Source organism: Myotis yumanensis, unplaced genomic scaffold (genome assembly GCF_028538775.1).
Source record: "Myotis yumanensis isolate MYYU_CA2020_CCGP unplaced genomic scaffold, mMyoYum1.0.hap1 SCAF_6, whole genome shotgun sequence".
Lineage (NCBI taxonomy): Eukaryota > Metazoa > Chordata > Mammalia > Chiroptera > Vespertilionidae > Myotis > Myotis yumanensis.
In genome coordinates, this window is record NW_027223757.1 from 81,538,940 (window position 1) to 81,559,877 (window position 20,938).

General features: G+C 39.6%; 1 protein-coding gene across 2 annotated transcripts in view; it reads left to right on the top strand.

Annotated features, from left to right (window-relative positions):
- The window catches only part of CYP39A1 (cytochrome P450 family 39 subfamily A member 1), a 73,673-nt gene that overhangs the window by 20,926 nt on the left and 31,809 nt on the right, over positions 1 to 20,938 (top strand). The window contains exons 6-8 of one of the 2 annotated variants that reach the window (XM_070418471.1): positions 1,131 to 1,235; positions 6,241 to 6,331; positions 8,832 to 8,864. In XM_070418471.1, the coding sequence (XP_070274572.1) occupies positions 1,131 to 1,235; positions 6,241 to 6,331; positions 8,832 to 8,864 (229 nt within the window). The remainder of the gene's footprint in view (positions 1 to 1,130; positions 1,236 to 6,240; positions 6,332 to 8,831; positions 8,865 to 20,938) is intronic. The other variant, XM_070418472.1, reaches the window with a different exon arrangement.

Consider the following 20,938-nt stretch of genomic DNA (forward strand, 5'->3'; position numbering starts at 1 on the left):
TAGGATAGGATAGGATAGGATAATGTCTTTGGTTTTGGTATTAGGGTCATGTTGGCCTTGTAAAATGAGTTAGGACGTGCTCCCTCTGTTACTATCCTCTGAACGAGAATTAGTATAAGTTCATTTTAAAATGTTTGGTAGAAAGCCTGGTGCTTTCTGTTTTTGAAAGTTATTAATTATGGACTTAATTTCTTTAACAGATGTGGTCCTGTTTAAATCATCTGTCTCTTTTTGTGAGAGCTTTGGCAGATTGTGTCTTTCAAGGGAGTGGTCCATTTCATCTAGGTTATCATATTTGTGGGCAAAGAGTTGTTGAAAGTATCCCTTTATTATATATTTTTAACTTTAAAATTTTTTTTTAAAAATTGATTTCAGAGAGAGGAAGGAAGATAGAGAGAGGAAAATCCCAAAATATAAGGAGTAAAACAACACACTTCTAAATAACTCATGGGCCAAAGAGGAAAACTTGGGAGACACTAAAAATATTTTGAAACAAATGAAAATGAAAACTAAGCCTACCAGATTTGGGGATGTAGCAAAAGCAGTGCTTATGGCAGCTTTATTCATAAATATCAAAACTTGGAAGAAACCAAGATGCCCTTCAGTGTATGAATGGATTATAATGAAAGATATATGTCATTATAGATTTGTCCATACACATAGAGTGTACAATACTAAGCGTGAACCCTAAAGTAAACTATGGACTTTAGGTAATTATGATGTGTCAATGCAGGTTCATCCTTGGTGAGAAATGTAATTTACTGCTGAGTGATGTTGTTAATTGTGAAGGTTGTGCATGTGTGGGGTAAGGGCTATAAGGAAATCTCTGTACCTTCCTCTCAATATTATTGTAAATCTAATAAATAAATAAATAAATAAAGTCTTAAAAAAGAAAAAAACTAAGGCAGATTTTGAAGCAATAGAGTAGGAGATTTGAGCTCCAGAGTCCCTACTCCTAATCACTGAACAAGGAATAAGTATGTAAATCCCTTAGCATGCCTCAAACTGCAAACCTGGGAATGACAGAAATAATACCTTTTGGATAAAAGAAAAATGTGTGGTCTTTTGTTTACCAATATCAGTTTTTATCACATATCTGTGGTCTGACGATACTTATTTCTTTTCAACAGACACTAATGCAGGCGCTGCTGGAAATCATAGAGACGGAAACAAATGAGCAAAGTCCAAACTACGGGCTTCTACTCCTTTGGGCTTCTTTGTCCAACGCCGTCCCCGTAAGTATGTCGGTAAAGTAAGGGCTGCATTTCTGTCTATGGAGGTTCTCAACCTGTGGGTCGTGACCCCTTTGGCGGTCAAACGACCCTTTCACAGGGGTCGCCTAAGACCATCCTGCATATCAGATATTTACATTATGATTCATAACAGTAGCAACATTACAGTTATGAAGTAGCAACAAAAATAATTTTATGGTTGGGTCACAACATGAGGAACTGTATTTAAAGGGCCAGAAGGTTGAGAACCACGGGATGCACTTTCAATGTTCCCTTCATTTTCCTTCCTTCCTTCCTTCCTTCCTTCCTTCCTTCCTTCCTTCCTTCCTTCCTAACTTCCTTCCTTCCTTCCTTCCTTCCTTCCTTCCTTCCCAATAGTAACTCTCATTTCTCTGCAAGGTTGTTGTTGAGGATTCAAGATAAGCCCCTCTGGTACCTGGTGAATATGGGTTCTTTGTCTTCCCCATCCCCTTCTCCTTCTGTGCACCTCCTGTTTGCATTACCTGCCATCTTGGTCCTGTAAGCTTCCCTATAAATGGAGCTGGTGGCATTGGAACGCACAATACTTCTGAAGAGAGCAGACACTGTGTAACTGATTTTTATAAAGCTCTTATGAACTAGATTAAAGCCATGAGCTTTGTCTGCCTCTTCAGGTTCGATGCATACCGGCTTCCTGTGTTGGGAGGATTTCACATTAGCCTAAGCTGCACTTATATTATCTGAGAAATTAAAGGATGACCTTTTTTATACACTTATTTTTTTCCTTAACAGGAACATTCAGATCATCTATAATGATAAATGTGGTCATTTTTCTTCTTTTTCTTTGAACAAAGAGAAATAAGATATGTTAAGTATTATTTATATCTTCTTTCTCTTATGAAGGTCAAGGCCAGTAAAGGCTTTCTAACTACTGACATTCTAGTTTCCTTTAACCTGCTTCAAAACTCACTGGGTAAAGAGCAGCAATAGAAATTTCAGCCTCTCTGCCCAAATGTGTGTCAACCACTAGAATATGTAAAATAGTCTAATTAATCCTTTTCCTTTCTTTATGTACCAAGAATATTAATCTTTGATTTTTCCTTACATAATTTTCTTGGAAGCTGATGAACCAATAGCAAAATTAAAAAGGAAACATGAAAACAACTCCCAAAGCAGCAACAAAACAGCCACTCCTGTCACAGGATTGATTTTCAAGATCCCATTAGAACGGTCCCCTGGAAGACAGGGACACAAAGCCCCATTGATCTGACTCGGGGGAAGTCAGCGCATTGGAATTTGTTCCTGGCACTGGTCTGAAAGGATTTAAATCCTTAATTGCAGAAAGGAAGTGTCTGATGATTGTTCAAAGTTCCATCTTGCTGGCTGTTGTTGGCACTTCCAAGGGGCACCTGGTGTGTAGGCAGAGACCCTAGAAGGTTTTAGGTCAGGTACAAAGCCAAATCCCAGTGCTGGGTGACAGCTGGTAAATTGTTTAACCTCTCTGAGCCTCAGTGTCCTCATCTGTAATACAGATTTAACTAGAGTACCAGTGCACGAAATTTGTGCACGGGTAGGGTCCCTAGCAGCTGCCAGCTGCCAGCCAAGCCTCCCTTCCCTGGCCACTGGCCAGGGTCTTCCTTCGTTCCATGCCATCCCATGGTGGTCAGCACGTCATAGCGAGCGGTCGAGCTCCCGGTTGGTCGAACTCCCACCCGAGGGGACAATTTGCATATTAGCCTTTTATTATATAGGATGATATCTCCCTCATAGGGTCATTGTGAGAATTATATTGGTAATAAATGGAAATAGCTAACTGTCCATGGCACAAGATAGGTGCTCAATAAATGTTAACTTTGTTCACTTATAAAAAGTAAAGCCGTGTTTTTAATCAGCCATTTTCAGTGGTCCATTAGGAATCAATCATTCTGGCTTCCAAAATGTGACCACTCACGTGCCCCAGGGCAGGAGCGGCCTCTGCTGTTCTGGTTTCTGTGTTCTCCCATCACTGCCTGGAGAGCTGCTGAAAACCTGCCAGAGGTGTAGGTGGCAGGCGTGACATTTCTTGGTTCCCAAATATCTTAGCATTTGTCCTACTCTGTGGTCTGCCTGGAGGCCCGCTGGGCTCAGAGCTCAAGCTTCGAATAGGCTTGGTACAGGGCCCTGGGAGGCTCCATTGTCACCGAGGTGAACTGTGGTGGGCTGGCCCAAGATATTAGCCACTTTTTATGAAATTGTTCCTATGCTAAAACCATTTCCAAGGTCCAAGAACTTTTCAAGAACATTTGCAAGTCTAATCTCAAAACTGACATTTTTCCTTTTTTAAAATCATCTTCCCTGAAGCTCTTTTCTAAACACTTTCAGTCGTGACCTTCACTTTATTGTCTGTGCCACCCATTCCCTCTATATTTAGATATTTTTTTCATCTCACATCCCCAACTAGAAGCGAAAGTTCTTTGGGCAGGAATTATGACTTATACCAATTTGTGTTTATCATGATTGGCCAAAGACTACCTAACATGTTGTAGAGACTCCATCAATATTTGTTAAATAATTTTTTTTCAATGAAGGGGTAAATGATGCTCAATTCATCGTCTTGATGACACAGTGAGGAGAGCTTTTCTCTCTGTCCCTATCACCTTTGTTCTTACTTCTCCAGAGCAGTGGGAAGGCATGATAGTGGCTGCTTCTGAAGGTCACTGAGCCAGGGGCCCTTCCCCTTTTTGCTCAGCCCTCACCATGGACTTGACCCCTTTGGCAAAACATTAATTGGTACCTTTGGGAGCACTTTTTAACTCCTTTCCCATATGTGGGTGAGCAAAGACCTCAAGGTCACTTCTTGTTTGTTGATTCAGTAATGTATATAAACATTACTTTTGACTCTTTTTTTGCATGCTGTTTATTTTTTAAAGTGATTTTGTTTTCTAAAGTAGAAAATAAAGATTTTTAGAAGCAAAGTCTGTTAAGAAAAAAAGCATTAAAAATTATCACTAGCACCATTGTACAGCTATTTATAGTTAAGCTGAATTTCTTGTATTTGTTATAAAAAGGTATTATAGGTGAATCTCTCAAAGTCTAATTAAGCACATACAACTTTAGGTCCTTGTGCGTAACTGAAAATCGATATATGACACTAAGCCTTCCCCTAATCCCCCAGCGTGATCTCTGACTCTTTAAATAAGATGAATTGAGTACGGAGTCGCTATTAATTAAAAACAGTAATTCAGCACTTCCATCTATGAAAGATAGTAGAACGGGCCTGAGTGGGGAGGCAGGAGAGGAGAGCGCTCTGGGAGTCTTACTCCTACTGTAAAACCACACTAGATGATCCATCTCTAGAGTAATTCTTTTGTAATCTGGAAAATGCCACAGAAAGCGGCCCCCCATTGTAGTGGCCTGGGTTTAACACAATGATCCCTTCCCTGCAGTTTAATGTCTCAGAGGGGAAACAATAAGCAGCATTGAACTTGGCTTTGTGGGAGCACTTCCTTTCACATAATTGCTCTTCCACTTTTGACCACAGAGGGGAGTATTGGAATTATTTTAAGGTCCCCCAAGTTACTTCACAAAAGGGACAGACTTAAGTGACAGGAAGTGTTGTCTGGGTCATATTTCAGGACTGGTTTTCCTAGATGAAATTTCTTTCACAATACAATATTTACTGAAGAAAAAAAAAGAAAGCAAAATTCAAGCTTCTTTAAATGATTTTATGTAGGTTTTCTATGTTGTGTAACCTAAAAATAGAAGTAAAAACATTTACCTGAGTTGAAGAAAAGCTAGTTTTTGAGATGTGTAGCAGTATAATTTTATTTTATGATACTACAATGAGGAAAGGTCTGAAATACTTCTGTTTGGTCTGGGAAGAAAACTTGCAAGAATACTGCGTTCGGTAATAACCTATGAACTTTTGAGCATCTCATTATCTTCAGTAGGGTGTGAAAGGACCCCATTTTTTATATGGAGTACTCTCATAATTTAGTTTATGAGATTTTAGATATAGTATCTGGGGTTTACTTAAAATTGCCATGTTTCATTTGCAGAATATATGATTTGACAATTCGTTTGTATTTCAAGGAAATTAAATCTCAAAAAATGTTTTTATTTTGGACGTGGATTAACAGTCTTAAGTGGCATAATTTTTTGTTTCTAAATATTCACTGTATGCCTGCCCTGGCCAGTGTGCTCAGTGGTTAGAGTGTTGGCACTTGCACTGAAGGGTCTCAGGTTCGATTCCCAATCAAGGGTACATACCTGGAAAATCCTGAATTCCAAAACTACGGATTTGTAGCTCAATTGAAGTAAGGGGCCAGAAGACCAGAAGAAAAAGCCCTGCACATTATATATTTAAGTTTACTAGGGAAGTTGGGCAAATCACCATCTCCCTAGCATTTATGTCATCATTTGGAAAATAAGGGAGTTAGGCAAGGTGACCTCTAAAATCCTTGATAGTAATTAAATTCTAGGCTCGATCCCTGGCCCTGGTTGGGGTGTGTTCAGGAGGCAACTGATCCATGTGTCTCTCACATCATGTTTCTCTCGCTCTTTCCCTCCTTACCTTTCATCTCTTCCACCTCCCTAAAAAAAACCCCACAACAACAACAATGGAAAAACTAGTATCCTGGAGTGAGGATTAACAAAACAAATAAGCAAAACAAAAAATATTCACTGTATGCCTATGTAACATTTTATATTGTACATTTGTAAAAGAAATCCCACTTTTCACATTTTTTGTATAGATTAATCTATATAAACAACATAGTGAAACTACAGTGAGAATAAAATTATAAATTGGACCTCTTAGAGATAAATACTGTCTCTTTTGTTCATAAAACTTAGTTGTTTTCAAAGATGCTCTTCACTAACGTGCTTTTAAGTTTAATTTAAATAGTCTCCTTGCTTCTTTTATTTATTTTTTATTTTTAAAAAATCTTTATTATTGAAAGTATTACATATGTTTGAGCCTAATACTAAGTCTGCATTTGTTTACTTTCAAAGAAGGTTGTAATTTTTGATATATGTTTTTCTTTTTAAGATTGCATTTTGGACACTTGGATTTATCCTCTCTCAACCCAGTATTCACAAGGCCATTATGGAAGGCATATCATCTGTGTTTGGCGCAGCAGGTACAAAAGCTGAAATAAATTACATAATTGAAGAGACATCAAATAATGTGTGCTCATTACACATCATGAGCAAAGTCAAAAGCCCGTAATTTTATATAAATTTCTTATAGTCCAAAATTGAACATAATTTATGTGTTGTAGGACTTACATGGATCAGGTAAAATCCTAGAATTTAATTACTATCAAGGATTTTAGAGGTCACCTTGCCTAACTCCCTTATTTTCCAAATGATGACATAAATGCTCGGGAGATGGTGATTTGCCCAACTTCCCTAGTAAACTTAAATATATAATGTGCAGGGCTTTTTCTTCTGGTCTTCTGGCCCCTTACTTCAATTGAGCTACAAATCCGTAGTTTTGGAATTCAGGATTTTCCTTGTTTCATAAAAGTAATATGGTGCATAGTGCATATATTACATAACAGTACTAATGGGGTAGGGAAATTAGATAACATTCTACCACCAAAGGAATTTGATTAAAAGTTACAGTTGTTAGAGATGTCAGGGTTAAAACCAGAGGTAGCAATTGCTCCCTTTCTTTTTTGGTTCAGACTCCATTCTTTTCTTGTCATTTGTTTTAAAAAGCAGAAATAATCTGGAATGGAGAGGGCTAAGCTACTTGCTTATTCAGCATAATTTGACTTGTTTTGGAGTAGATTTAGAAAAACTTAGTTAATATGTCAAATTATGTTTTCTAATATGAAAAGAGTAACAAATGACTTGGTTTGGGGGAAGAAAACAGTATAATGGTAGGACAAAAAGGATCATGACAATTAACACTTATCCTTCTCCCCTTCATGATTCCTGAAAATATTTTATTTGGAATTTTAAATTTAACTTTGACTACTTCTTGCTGAGTTAAACCAAAAAGCAAATTGGCTTGACCAATGTGAGTATCTGAGCCCTACAGTTCTGAGCCTTGAGTGTGAATCAGCAGGCGCTGGCTCTCATCTTAGAAATGGTGAGCATTGCACTCACAGAGGACCAACAGTGCCCACAAGGTAGATCTGGAGATATTGTGGAAAATCGAAGAGAAGGCTGCCTTTATGGAGCTTTCATCTACAAATCTAATGGAAATGCACCGGTATGTGCATGCCTGTGTGTCTACAGATGATGAGAGGGAATGTGTCCTTGATTGTCACGAATTCTCCCGTGCCATTTCCTCACTAGACCCTTGTCCTGACTTAGGGCTTTCCAAATTCTTGGTCTTTAGGAAATAAAAAGATACAGATGGGAATGGTGGGAATAATGTGGGGAACCTATCTGACCCCAAGCCACAACACAAATATTACATTAATCTAAATGACTACAATGCTTGAAGCTTGAATTATTGAACACAGTGCTAATGGAGAAAGAGGAGTCTTTTTCTCTTCTCCATGATCTGTTTATTTTTAGAACCTATTATTTTCCTTTGACAGAAAATTGCTCCTTCAAATGTAGTACCAGCTATACTTATGTCAATGCTTCCAGTTTATGACACTATTGTAGAATTGAAAATGATTTATAAAAAAATATATCAATCGTTTCTTGCCATGCCTCTGTAGTTCGGATCAGCGCATGCATAAGCCGTAGGAGTAGCTCAGGAATTCAGGTGTTGTGAGAGGAGACTACAGGTCTTTAGTGGTTGATATCAAGGGAGATATCCATGTACTCGTACAAAGGATCCTGTCAAAGAAAGAACGTTAGAGTGCATGGAACAAGGATCCGACTCAGGATGGCAGTTTTCCCATTTGTATGCTCTTTTCTATCACAAGATCACTATTTCCTTCTTGGAGATGTCCTCGGTGAATTTCCAATTCTGCATCTCTCAGGCCTCAAAACTCATTCCTAGAGCCCATCACAGATACTTTACCTATCTTTCTTATAACACAAGTTTAAGGGTAAAGGCTACTACTGTTGCATACTTGGTCTTTTGTGTCTGGCTTCTTTGACTTAACATAATGTTTTATATTGTGATGCTTTACATTAATTGATTTTCAGATGTTGAACCACCCTTGTATTGCTGGGATAAATCCTACTTAATCATGGTGTATAATCCATATAAAACATATAATTTTTATATATCACTGGATTCGGTTTGTTAGTATTTTGTTGAGGAATTTTACATTAACATTAATAAGGGATATTAGTCTATAGTTTTCTTGCAATGTTTTGGGGTGGTTTTGATAGTAGGATAATTCTAGCTTTATAGAATACCTTCAGAAATGTTCCCTATTCTTCTATTTTTTTTTTTTTTGGTAGAATTTTTAAAGGATTGTTGTTAATTCTTCATTACCCATACGGTAGAATTCACCAGTGAAGTAAACTAGTCCAGAGATTTTCTTTGCGAGAGGGTTTTTAAAAAATTAAATATCTCCACTTACAAGCATATTCACATTATCAATTTCTTCTTGAGTTTAGTTTTGTAACTTTTTAGGAATTTGCCCATTTCATCTAGGTTATTTAACTTGTTGGCATACAATTATTCACAGTATTCCCCATAATCCTTTTTCTTTCTGTTAGGTCACAAGGAAAACATCTCTCCTCTTCCTTTTGGTAATGTGTTCTTTTTCTTTTTTTCCTCCCTCCCCCTTAGTCAATGTAGCTAAAGAGTTGCCAGTATTGTTTACAAAGAACTAACTTTTGGTTTTGTCTATTTTGTTTGATTTTATTTTTTCTTTTGATATTCTAGTTTATACTTCATTTATTTCCATTCTAATCTTTATTGTTTATCATTTATATCTCTTTATTGATACTTAGTTCTTTGACTTGACTTTTTCAATTCTTTGGATATATTTAAACCATCTAAAGTCTTTTTTAGTAAGCCCAATATCTGAGTTTCTTCAGGGATAGTTTATATTGATTGCTTTTTTCTCTGTGTATGGTCAGTATTTTTTGTTTCATGTCTTATTTCATATTTCCTTTTGCATGTCTTATCAATTTTTGCTGAAAACTGGATATTTTTAATTACATAATGTGGCAACTCTGGAAATCAGATTCTCCTCTCATGTTTATTGTTATTGCTGCTTATTGTTGTTTGTTTTAGTAACTTAGTTTGTATTCCTTATCATATGTGGCCACTTATGTCTCTACTTTGTTAGTTTAGTGGTCAACCGATACTTGAGCAGAGTATTTTTACACTAGGAACCAACAAGCCTCCCATTCTTTGCCAAGGGACTCTGTGTGCATGTTGAGGCCTACTTCAACACGTGGCCAGCAATTGACAATTCTGCCTTAGCTTTTACTTCCTGCTTGCACAGAACCTCAAAGTCAGCTATCAGTGAAACACTGGGACTTCTCAGGTCTTTTGGGAGCATGAGTAAAGCCCTGGGCATTTGTTCAGTGCTACACAAGTGCATGGCCTTCCATATTTCCAGGAATGCACTGCAACTCTTCAAAGCCCTTAGGACATCTCATTTCCTAGCTTTTTATTTTAATATTTTGGGTTTATTTGTTGTTTGTCCCAACTGTTATCTCTTGCTTCAGGTAGCTGCCAAGTTAAACAATTATCTTTAAAAGTTTTCAGCCAACATCCCGGAGGAAAAGACTTTTTCCAGTGGGGAGCTCCAAGTCAGGTCAGATCAAGACAGTCTTGCAAGTGGGGTTTTCCAGGGGACTGCCACACAAGTCAAGTAATGATAATTTTCTAGGAACGAAGCTTCAGAGTAGTTCCAACCCTATTCTACCCCCTCTGGTGGCTGCAGGGCAACTGATTGCACTATGACTGCAGATATTGATACTCAAGGTTACTGTGGAGCTTTAGAGAGGGGGATGGCAATAGGGCAAGCTAAAGTGTCATTAAGCTTGCTGTTTTTACCACGATTCAGCCATTTTGCTTGGATAAGCACTCCCTGAATTGCTGTAAGCCCTTGGTTAATTTTCAGAGTTCTGAAAAAGTGATCCTGACCATTTTTACCATATTTCTCATTCGTTCTAAAGAGGGAGTTTTTGAAGTCCTTTTTTTTTTTTTAGCTGACATAACCTTGAACCATACGTTTTAAGATTTCTTTTAGGAAACCTTCCAGATGGATTAAGCCTTCACTCCTCCCTTCATGGACTTGGCACTGTGAGAAATGCCAGGGCTGTGAAGGGGAGTGAGGTATGGTGCAAGGTGCTTTCAAGGAAGCTCATGAATTGCTTTTCTGTCATGTGGAAGCAGGTTGGGGGGTATCTAGCAGATGTTAGGAGAGAAAAGGGAATATTTATGTTGTTTCTTTGGAGATGTGTACCTGCTGGTGAATTGTGTAGGTTTTCTGTGCCTGGAACCTTTCTGTTGTACTTGTTCATCATTCAGCTTGAATGTCATTTCCTCAGACAGGACTTGTAGACTTACCCTACCTAAAGACACTTTCCCTAGCTCTGCCCCAGTGCTGCTCTGGCTCATCTTACTCCTTATTTCCTTCATTCACATGATTATTTATTTATTAGTGTATTTATTTATTTATCCTCCACCGCCTTCACCAGAACATAACCTCTCCAACAACAGCAACAATGCCTCTTGTGCTCTCTATAGTATCTCCAACTGCCTAGAACCAAAAAATTACTCAACAGATATTTTCTGAATGAACTTAATGAACAAATATAAGGATATACTTTTAAGAGATGAGTGTCTTGGTCTAGTCTTCATTTGCAGCTCTGTCTCCTATCCCATTAAACAGTTCAGAGGACATGTTTTATGTAAAGAAGTTCTGACAATTTTCTGCACTGAATTTTTGAGTTAGCAGAACCCTAGCCTCAGCTAATATCTAATCAGTAATATGGGACGCTGAGTCATTTCAAACCCAAGAATCCATATGAGTGGTAATGAATGCTAGCATTTCTCAGAGTTTTGAGTTCTGTAAGGCATTTTCTTGCCTAACATTTTATTTTATCCTTTGATCTTCAGTGAAACCTACATTATCATGTCATGGAGAAGCTGATAAAGAATATTTTACTTTGATACAGAGTTTTGGGGTATAATTCCTAGAAATTAGTCTTTTAGTTTTAACTTTGAATTTATAAATTACAACATATTATTTCAATAGCTTGTCATAACCTCAGAAACACAGTATAAGAACTGAGATCAGATTTCCTGGGTTTAAACCCACCATCCTTATTTAATTTACCAAATTTTTGAAGCCTGTTTTCTCTTTGGAATAATGGCAAAATAAGAATGCCCAAATCATGGAATTATTAGGAGACTATCTACACTAATAAACAAGAAACATGCAAATTAACCATCACTCCGTCACTCCGCCACTCCACTATACCCACCAGCCAAACAGAGCGACTATGCAAATTAACCCAACTAAGATGGTGGTTAATTTGCATATGCAGGCATGGAGCAAAGACTGAAGATGACTGGAGATGGTGGCAGCCACGGAGCTGGAGCGAGCAGGAGGCTTGGGTTGCTCCCGGCGACAGAGGAAGCCAAGCTTCCCACCCGTCCTGGACTCCGCTCAAGGAGGGGCTTGGGGCCTGGGTTGTAGGGGGCCTGGGTCGCTGGGGGCGATGCAGGCCTCCAGCCCGCCCTGGGCTCTGCTCAAGGAACTGGAAAAAAAAATAAGGGCTGGGAGCAGCTGGAGTGGAGAAGCCAAGTCTCACTGCTGCGGCCAGACCAAGGGCCTTGGTCCCAGGTGCCGGAGGAAAACCGGTGCTGCAGCCAGGGGAAGGAAGGCCTATTTCACGAATCTTCATGCAATGGGCCACTAGTCTATATATTTAAAACCCTAATATGCAAATGGACCAAACGATGGGACAACTGAACAACGGGTTGCTATGACGTGTGCTGATCACCAGGGGGTATGTGCGGAACATGGCAGGCATCAACTGTGGCAGGATGGTGGAGCAGGTGAACGGGGGTGCCAGACCAAGGCAGGGCACTGGTTGCTGTCATTGGGGTGAGCCTCTGGTAGTTACTGAAAATTCTTTGCTCCTGCGTGCCATGGTCCCATCAGGCACTGGCACCTGCTGCCAGCGCCAACCCCGCTCTCATCTGTTGCCAGCACTAGAGTCACTGTTCACACCTGCTGCTGGTGCCCAGCGCCAGTCCCAATCACTCAGCACTGTCAGCAGGTGTGAATCGCCCCTCAGGGCTTCTCCACCTCCCCCTGCTCCTGAGGGGTGATTGGGGCAGCAGCTGCCGCTCACATCCTGTGACAGCACTGGCCCTGCTTGCACCCACCAGAGATTTCCCAGCGGCTGCATTTCCTCCACCACTTCCTGCCTCCACCTGAAGTGTGTCTTGTGATACTGTAGCCCACTCTCTCCTTTCTTATTGCATAGCTTCAGCAGGTGGGAAGAGATACCTCTGGTGACTGTAGATTATTTGATATCCCTCTTCAAATGTACAAACCTGGAGAAGGTCCTACTCTGGCACTTCCTGTTTTATTAAAGCTTCCTATTCTCTCACCCTAGTGCACCACCTGTAACCCCTTTTGTTTATCCTCTACATTTCTCATTTAGATGCAGTTTTTCTTTTCAGTGTCCTGTTGGAGAATTATTCAGGCATTTGGATAATCTCTTTTCCTCTTTAGAAAAGACTGAGGTAAAGATCTTTAAGTTGGGTCAACATCTCTCCAGAGAACACAATCCAAATTTAGAATCATCATGCAGTTTATAAGGGTGTTTCTAGATCAAAACTTATTTTATGTCTTATTATCTACCCATTGTTATCTTATTCAGTCAATATCTCACTCTTTTATTTATTCAGTATTGGAATGTTCTTAAAAGTGTTATGATATAAAGCAGGGTACATTTTACATTTCCATAAGGGAGAAACTGATAACCTATTTTTAATATATGAGAGAAGTATTTCTTAAAATAACAGGATTTTCCCTCCAGAAGGGAATCTTACATGGTTGACTTGGTATAGTAGCATTAAACTTTTCTTGAATTGATAGAATAAAATTTGGTATATTTTTATAAGTGCATGGGAAAGGGTTGGGGAGGGTCAGTCTGTTGATTCTTAACTCCTTCCCCTCCTCTGGAGGGAAAGATAAAACAGTGGTGTTGGACAGGTACCATACGCTGCACACACTTCAAGCAGAGATAAAAGAGTGTTCATGGTGCCTGAAGCAAGGCAGAATGTTCCCACACCAGGGGGTGAGTCCTGCCCAGGCTGTGTGGGCTCTTCGTCTCTTGGGAAGGCGTGTCCCAGGCTCAAGGGCCATTCTAACGTGACTGAGCTGGGTTGAAAGACCGCACATGATGGTCTTTCCCAACAGTAGGAATATATGTTTTTGATAATAAAATTTTATGCTAAATCCTCAGACAAAAGGATTTAGCCATACCAAGGATTTAGCCAAAAAGCCATACCCACCCTGGACAAGTCAGAATAACCAGAGTTGAAAGCGCAAAAACGACTGAGGCAGTTGGCAGAAGCTTGTGGTTAGAGGGAAGAATTGAAGGAGATGTGGCTGCAGCTGTGATCCCTAATGCCTCACCCTATTCAGAATCCATGGATAGCCTCGAGGCTTATTCTTTGTTTTCCCAACCACAAGTGTCTTAAGCTGCTTTTTAAACCTTCTTTTCCATTTATATCTGTCCTTTCTATTCATGTAACTGGTGTTTCTCTTGCATAAAGAAATTGGGTTGGTGTACAACCTATATGGAGGAATTCTAACATTTTATAAAATCATATGTTTTGATAAAACAACCTTAATTAAGAAAACAGCCTACCAATTTAAAGGCCAAACCTTTTAGAATTAATATACATTTAGTTAATTATAATGAGAATTCCAATGTTTTTTGGGGAAAATGAACTGAGCGACTTAATATTATTTGAAAAGTAAATGTGAGTAGGCATCAGAATTATTATAAACATAAACTAGTAAGGCCAGACCTGCCCTACCAGGTATTAACACCAATGATAATGCTGCTATTAAAAAAATAGGACACAACTGTTACAGAAAAATCAGTGGATCAGCACAACCCTTATTCATTTGCCATTTGCCAGCAGAAAGCAAATTCACGATTTTTTCTTTCAAAGCTAAAAATAATTAGAGGAGAAAAGTAATGTTTCCACTCTTGAGGGAAAAGTTTCTCAACTATCAACAGTTAAGGTAAATTTATATTCAAGAAACCTGCAGTCATTGGGGAGACTCAATAAAGAATTCATAGGGAACTGCGGTGAATTAGAAAGCATTGAATGTCGTAGGCTGTCACACACATCCTAATCGTTCCTCTACTCTCATCTTCTCTCTCTTGAACTTGCTATAAATTTAACTTAATATCTTTCTCACAGAATTTGGTCTCAGAACGTTTACAGTAATGCACATACACAATAATGTACATGCACAATAATGAAATTAATCTTTTGTAAACAAACAAACAAACCCAGCATATATATTTTTCTCTATGAAAGAAATATTTGGTAGATAACACAGAATACTGTTTTTTAACTTGATTTTTTGGAAGGTTTTCAGCACTGTAAGCTTACTGTTTGCTTGATAAGGTAGAGCAAGCCATGTGTTTCCGAGAAGGGTGGACACAGCTTATCTTTTGCATTCGTGTTCTCACCTCTGGAGCTTGTCTTACTGGACCTCTTTCTATCAGCCCTTTCTTCACATTCCAGAGGTTTCTGTGAGATATCTGAATGAGGCAGCGGGACCTAGATAACCTCCAGGGATCTGTTCTGTTCTTTTCTTTCATTAATTCATTACCTTTTTCATCTCTCTCCCTCTTCCCTCCCTCTTGTTTGTGTGTGTGTGTGTGTGTGTGTGTGTGTGTGTGTGTGTGTGTTAAGAAATTATATATACTCTCTACTTTAGGTGCCCAATAAACCCCCATTCTATGTCTTCAGATGCCATAAATCCAGAGTCGCCCTGTACTATATGCAGAAGGATCAGAATCAGATCAGGACGTCTGCAAGAGGGAGGAGGACAAAGGCAGGGTGGCAGGAAGAAGGGAGGAGGGGAAGGAGGATTGGAGATTGGAGGGCCTTCTTCCGTGGTAGGCTGCATTTTTAAAAGCTCAGCTCTCCTATGCAAGTGAAACCCTGTTCTGTTCCTCAGGCCTCACTGCCTAGTGACCTCTCTGTTACTCCCTTCTTAAAACCAAAACAGCATCTCCCTTTTTATTTGATGGCTCATCAGTTTATTATTCCCTTAATTCTTAGAGATGGGAAACATGGCTCAGCTCAACAAGTTGAAAACAAGTACATTTTTTAAATTGTATTTTTCAATTACAGTTTACATTCAGTATCCTATTTCTACTACTCTTTGTTTCTCAATTCTGGTCTCTCTCTCCCTGTCCTAGTTTCGGGTATACAGCATAGTGGTTAGATAGTTATATACTTTACAAAGTGGTCCCCCACCCCATATTTCCAGTATCCACCTGGCACCATCCATAGTTATTACAATATTATTGACTATACTCCCTATGCTGTACTTTACATCCCCATGACTGTTCTGTAACTACCAAGTTGTACCTCTTACTCCCTTCACCTTTTTCATCCATCCTCCCTCCCCACTTCCCTCTGCTAAACATCAGTCTGTTCTTCAAAGAGCCTCTCCCTTTCTTGCCCTAGCAGGTTTGGCTCAGTGGATAGTGTGTCAGCCTTCAGACTAAGGGTCCCAAGTTCAATTTTGGTCAAGGACACATGCCTGGGTTGTGGGCTCTATCCCATCTCCAATAGAGAGTATGCAGGAGGCAACCGATCAATGATTCTCTGTCATCATTGATGTTTCTATTTCTCTCTCCCTCTCCCTCTCTGAAATCAATTAAAAAAATATAAATTTTTTTAAAAGCCTCTCCCTTTCTTAACACACTCTGGAGAATCTTTTGCATCCATGTCTTACTCATGTCAATGGGGAAGGTCCAGCCACAGACATAATTTGCAACATTATGAAAAACCTGGGTCTTATTGTGTAGATAATTAAGTCCCTCGAATGTGCACCTTGCTTAACCAGCTTAGCTCTGTGACCTTATTTACTCACTAATTCTCTTTCATTTCTCTCTTCCTATTTCTGCTACTCTTTGTTTCTCAATTCTGGTCTCCCTCTGTCCTGGGCATTTTTCTCTTAGTCTGCAGGGATAGAGGGTAATACATATTTGGAGAAGGGAAAGGTCATTGGGGTCTTTATACACAATTTAAAATTAATTTGCCCTTTAAATACTCAAAGATCAGTTTCACAGTATTTATTTATCAAATTTAACAGAATAATTGTAGAAAGGGGTTTATTGCTTTTCCCATTTGGGAAACAAGTCAACAAAATCTCACTGAAAATTTCCAAAAATCTGTAACCAGCATGTTCTTACTACCTATAAATAACTGTTGTAAGGTCTTTTGAGATATAAAGCTTATTGTAAGTGATGTTATCTATTTCAGTACATTTTATCCACTATTCTCTCTATTTGCAGTATACTAACCTTTCCCAGTGAACATGGGTTTCTTCTGGGAGAAAAAAAAACACAATAACTTTTTAAATATAAGAATACTAGGGGCCCAGTGCACGAATTTGTGCACCTTGAAAGGAACTGTGGGCCACGAGGCTGTGGTAAGCACAGGGGCATGTCTTGGCTCATCCTTCGTGCCCCTGCCCTGCCCCTCCCACCATGGCCCCCAGTCCCCTGTCTGCCGGCAGCCCTGCTCCCACCGCCACTGCTCCCACCCGCTGACGGTGTGGAACACAGCAGTGGGTACGAGTGAGGCTGGCGCCATCTGTGGGTGCGAGTGGTGGCTGCTGCCCCAATCGCCCCTCAGGAGCAGGGGGAAGTGGAGAAGCCTTCGGGGTGATCAGGACTGGCAGCCACTGATCGCACCCGCTGATGGTGCGAGCGATCAAGACAGGACCAGCTGCAGGTGTAAGTGGGGCTGGCGCTGGCAGTGGGTGTGAGCAGGGCCAGCGCTGGTAGCAGGTGCGAGTGCCAGGCAGGACTGTGGTGCGCAGGAGCAAAGAATTTTCAGTAACCACCAGAGGCTCACTCGATGACAGTGACCGGCACGCCCCGTCTTGGTCTGGCGCCCTTGCTCACCTGCTCCACCATCCCACCGCAACCAACACCGGCAATGTTCCACACACGCCCCATGGTGGTCAGCACACGTCATAGTGACCAGTTGTTTGGTTGTTCGGTTGTTCCGCTGTTTGGTCTATTTGCATATTAGCCTTTTATTATATAGGATATTCCTGGCATAAAATAGAGGTATAATTTTTAAAAATTGAACTTTTGGACATTACTTAAAATATTGAAGTTTTTAAAATTTCTGAAATAAAGGGAAGAATGTAAGATACTGATTTTATTCCCCTGTGGATATAAGCTATTTACTATTTTCTTTAGCTTTGTTTCTGTTCTCTAAAAATGGATTTTTTTTTCAGAAGTTTTTCTTGAGGTCTATGGTTGAGAAAATATGCCAGGAAACTAGTTTCTTGCCCTTGATCTCTTTCTACAGTTGATCTCATTGCTTCGTTATTTTTTAGTAGAATTCATAGAAATGCTTTTTTTAAAAGCGATTACATAATTTCCCTAATAACAGTCTAAAATTCACACTAATTTTTATTAGTTAACTTTTACTTTTTAAATAAATTATCATAAAATTTTGGAAGCGAATTTCCTGACCGAATTTTGATAGGAATCATTGCTTAAGGTTATTACATCAGTTTCTTTATTTTTCAACCTTTATGTCATGCATTTTTGTCCCACCTTCATTCTTCATGTGTACTGTGACCTTTTGCATACACCTTTAAGTATTTTAAACAAGCTGTTCTGTGAATATGAAAAGGCAGCCTCTGCAAAGGAAAGCTTAACTCACAGCAGAGAACAACAAACAGAACTGAGAATCCATGCTTTCTAAAGTAAAGAAAGAGGTGGAGGGATGTGGAGGGATGCACTGTTTACATTTCAGTGGAGCTTATTATTTGCTTTTCTTCATCTTTCCATGTGTCCCTTGGTAGCATCTACATCTGTCTTTCATTTGTGGGAAGCACAGGGGCCCTCGGTATTCAACCCCACTTTGCAACCTCACCTTCTGATTCAGTGTTTTCTTTTTAAATATATTTTATTGATATATTTTTACAGAGAGGAAGGGAGAGCGATAGAGAGTTAGAAGCATCAATGAGAGAGAAACATCAATCATTTGCCTCCTGTACACCCCCTACTGGGGATGTGCCTGCAACCGAGGTACATGCCCTTGACCGGAATCAAACCTGGGACCCTTCAGTCCGAAGGCTGACGCACTATCCACTGGGCCAAACCGGTTAGGGCTGATTCAGTGTTTTTAGAATATATCTCAAAAGGTCTGAATGACACAACGGATATCTACCATTCCTTTTCTTTTCTTTCAAAACATGGATTATTCCCCCCCAAATTATTAGTTAAGTCCTTATGTAATATTACCCCAGGACTATAGAAAGAGATTTTCTGTATTTTATATTCCGTGTGTGTGTGTGTGTGTGTGTGTGTGTGTGTGTGTAAGGGACAGGGGCTTAAATATTAAGGCACCGGAATAGCCATCTCTCACACTTTGGTGATTGTATTTGATTTGTGTTTATTTTCTTTAAGTCCAAGAAATCATATTTTTATGATTAATTTTGGCATGTAAGTGCCTTTTCTTTCTGCCTGGGTGAGCCTCACTCATCCCTGCAGGCTTACTAGTAGCTGAAACTCCAGTCCTAGTCAGGAGGTGATGAACACAGCTGCCACTTGAATCCTCTCTCGTGAAACTTCTGTTATGGTTATTTATATCTAGATAAGATTTTGGGTCCTTGTGTCCATGCTCCTTTAGGGCAATGGCTGTATTTTTCTCCTTCCTTTCTCCTCTGAGGGGAAGTGATGGAACACAGTGATCAAGGGCAAGGGTTTTCAATGTAGGAAGACATGGGTTTGAAGCACAGGGGCTGGTCTTCCCACACAATAATCTCTCTGAGGCTTGATCGCTGGCAGAGAGTTATAAGAAATAAATGAAGTGGCCCAAAGTATCTGTGACGTTAGGTGGTTAATATATTAGTATTATTCTCTTCCTGCCTCTTATGGCACCTGTGCATAGGCTAGCATGTGACAGATATGAAGCAAATTTCTATTGTGTGAATATGTGGGTTAAATAATAGAATTTCAATCCATTATATAGCCTTAACAAATATAATTTATAGTTACTCTGTTACTTTTATTTGATTTCAAATATCCTAAGATTTGGTTTGACTCATTGCATTTATGCACATGGTTAAACAACCGTCTCTGAATTTTACCCGAAATCACCCATGATTTCTTCTCTGGATGTCTTCTGCACTGGTCCTAGGTGGCTTTAGGTTCTCAAGCACTTGATGATGAAGTTGGCATGCATCCAAGTGAAGCCTCCTAATTTTAGAGTCAAAACGCTGGGGGAACAAACCACAGATGTGCACTGAAATATGCACAGTATGAGTACAGAGCCTTTTCTAAGAGTTATAATAAGAAAGGTCTTTAACCTAAAGATGTTGTTTGAAAACTTAGCATATTTCCTTTTTTTCTTTGAATAATCCAAGAATACTACCTTGCTTTTCCCACATCACATTGGGTTTTGAGAAACTAAAAATATTTTATCAAAACATTTGTTCTCCAAGAGTAGTCTACAGCTCTCATATTTTTATAGGTCATAATAGATTTTAAATATTACATTCAACTCAAAAGAAGCTTTTCTTTCTATATTACATAACACAAAACATTTTTGCACTTTACAATTCAATTACTCTAATAATAACTTTTATAAAATCTCTTTTTTTCTAAAAAGTAATAAAGAGGTCAGAAAAATAAAATAAAAGATAATATTCTATATAATAAAAGAGAAACATGTAAATTGGCCGTCCCTCCACTATGCCCACCAGCCAAACAGGAGTGAGTATGCAAATTAACCCAACAAAGATGGCGGGTTAATTTGCATACACAGGTGCCGGGCGGAGAGCAGAGCAGGAGAGCTGGTGGAGAGTGGAGCATCTTGGGGAACTTGGCTCCCCAAGCTGCCAGACAGAGAGCAGAGAGAGAGAGCTGGTGGCTTGGAGGACTTGGCAGAGTGGGAGGCCATGAGATGGAGACAAAGCAGGAAAGGAAAACCAAGAGCACGGGGAGCACCAGGAATTCTGGGAATAGTAGTTCTGGTGGCAGACGGATCTCCTAGACCCATGTTCGGCAAACTGAGGCTCACGAGCCACATGTGGCTCTTTGGCCCCTTAAGTATGGCTCTTCCTAAGCCTTAGGAGTACCCTAATTAAGTTAATAACAATGTACCTACCTATATAGTTTAAGTTTTAAAAATTTGGCTCTCAAAAGAAATTTCAATCGTCATACTATTGATATTTGGTTTTGTTGACTAATGAGTTTGCTGACCACTGTCCTATACACTAGAGCAAAGTGAGCCTGGAGCAAGTTACTGTTGCGGTGTGGGATGGAGGTAAAGCAAAGGTGAAAGACATTAGTAAAATCAGAGTGTCTAGGAAAAATTAAAGGGAAGATATTCTAAAACTTCCAGGAAATCTCCACCAATGAAGCAAAGAAAAAAAAGGCCCCATTATTCTGTGAGCAACAAACCAAACTGAGTTGGGGTCTCAGACAATTCACTCATATGATTGCAAAGACAGACAGAAACTCCCGGGTTCGAGAGGGCTCCCCTGAGGGCTCCCAGATTGGAGAGGGTGCAGGTCAGGCTGAGGGACCCCCACACTCCCTAGTGCACGAATGTC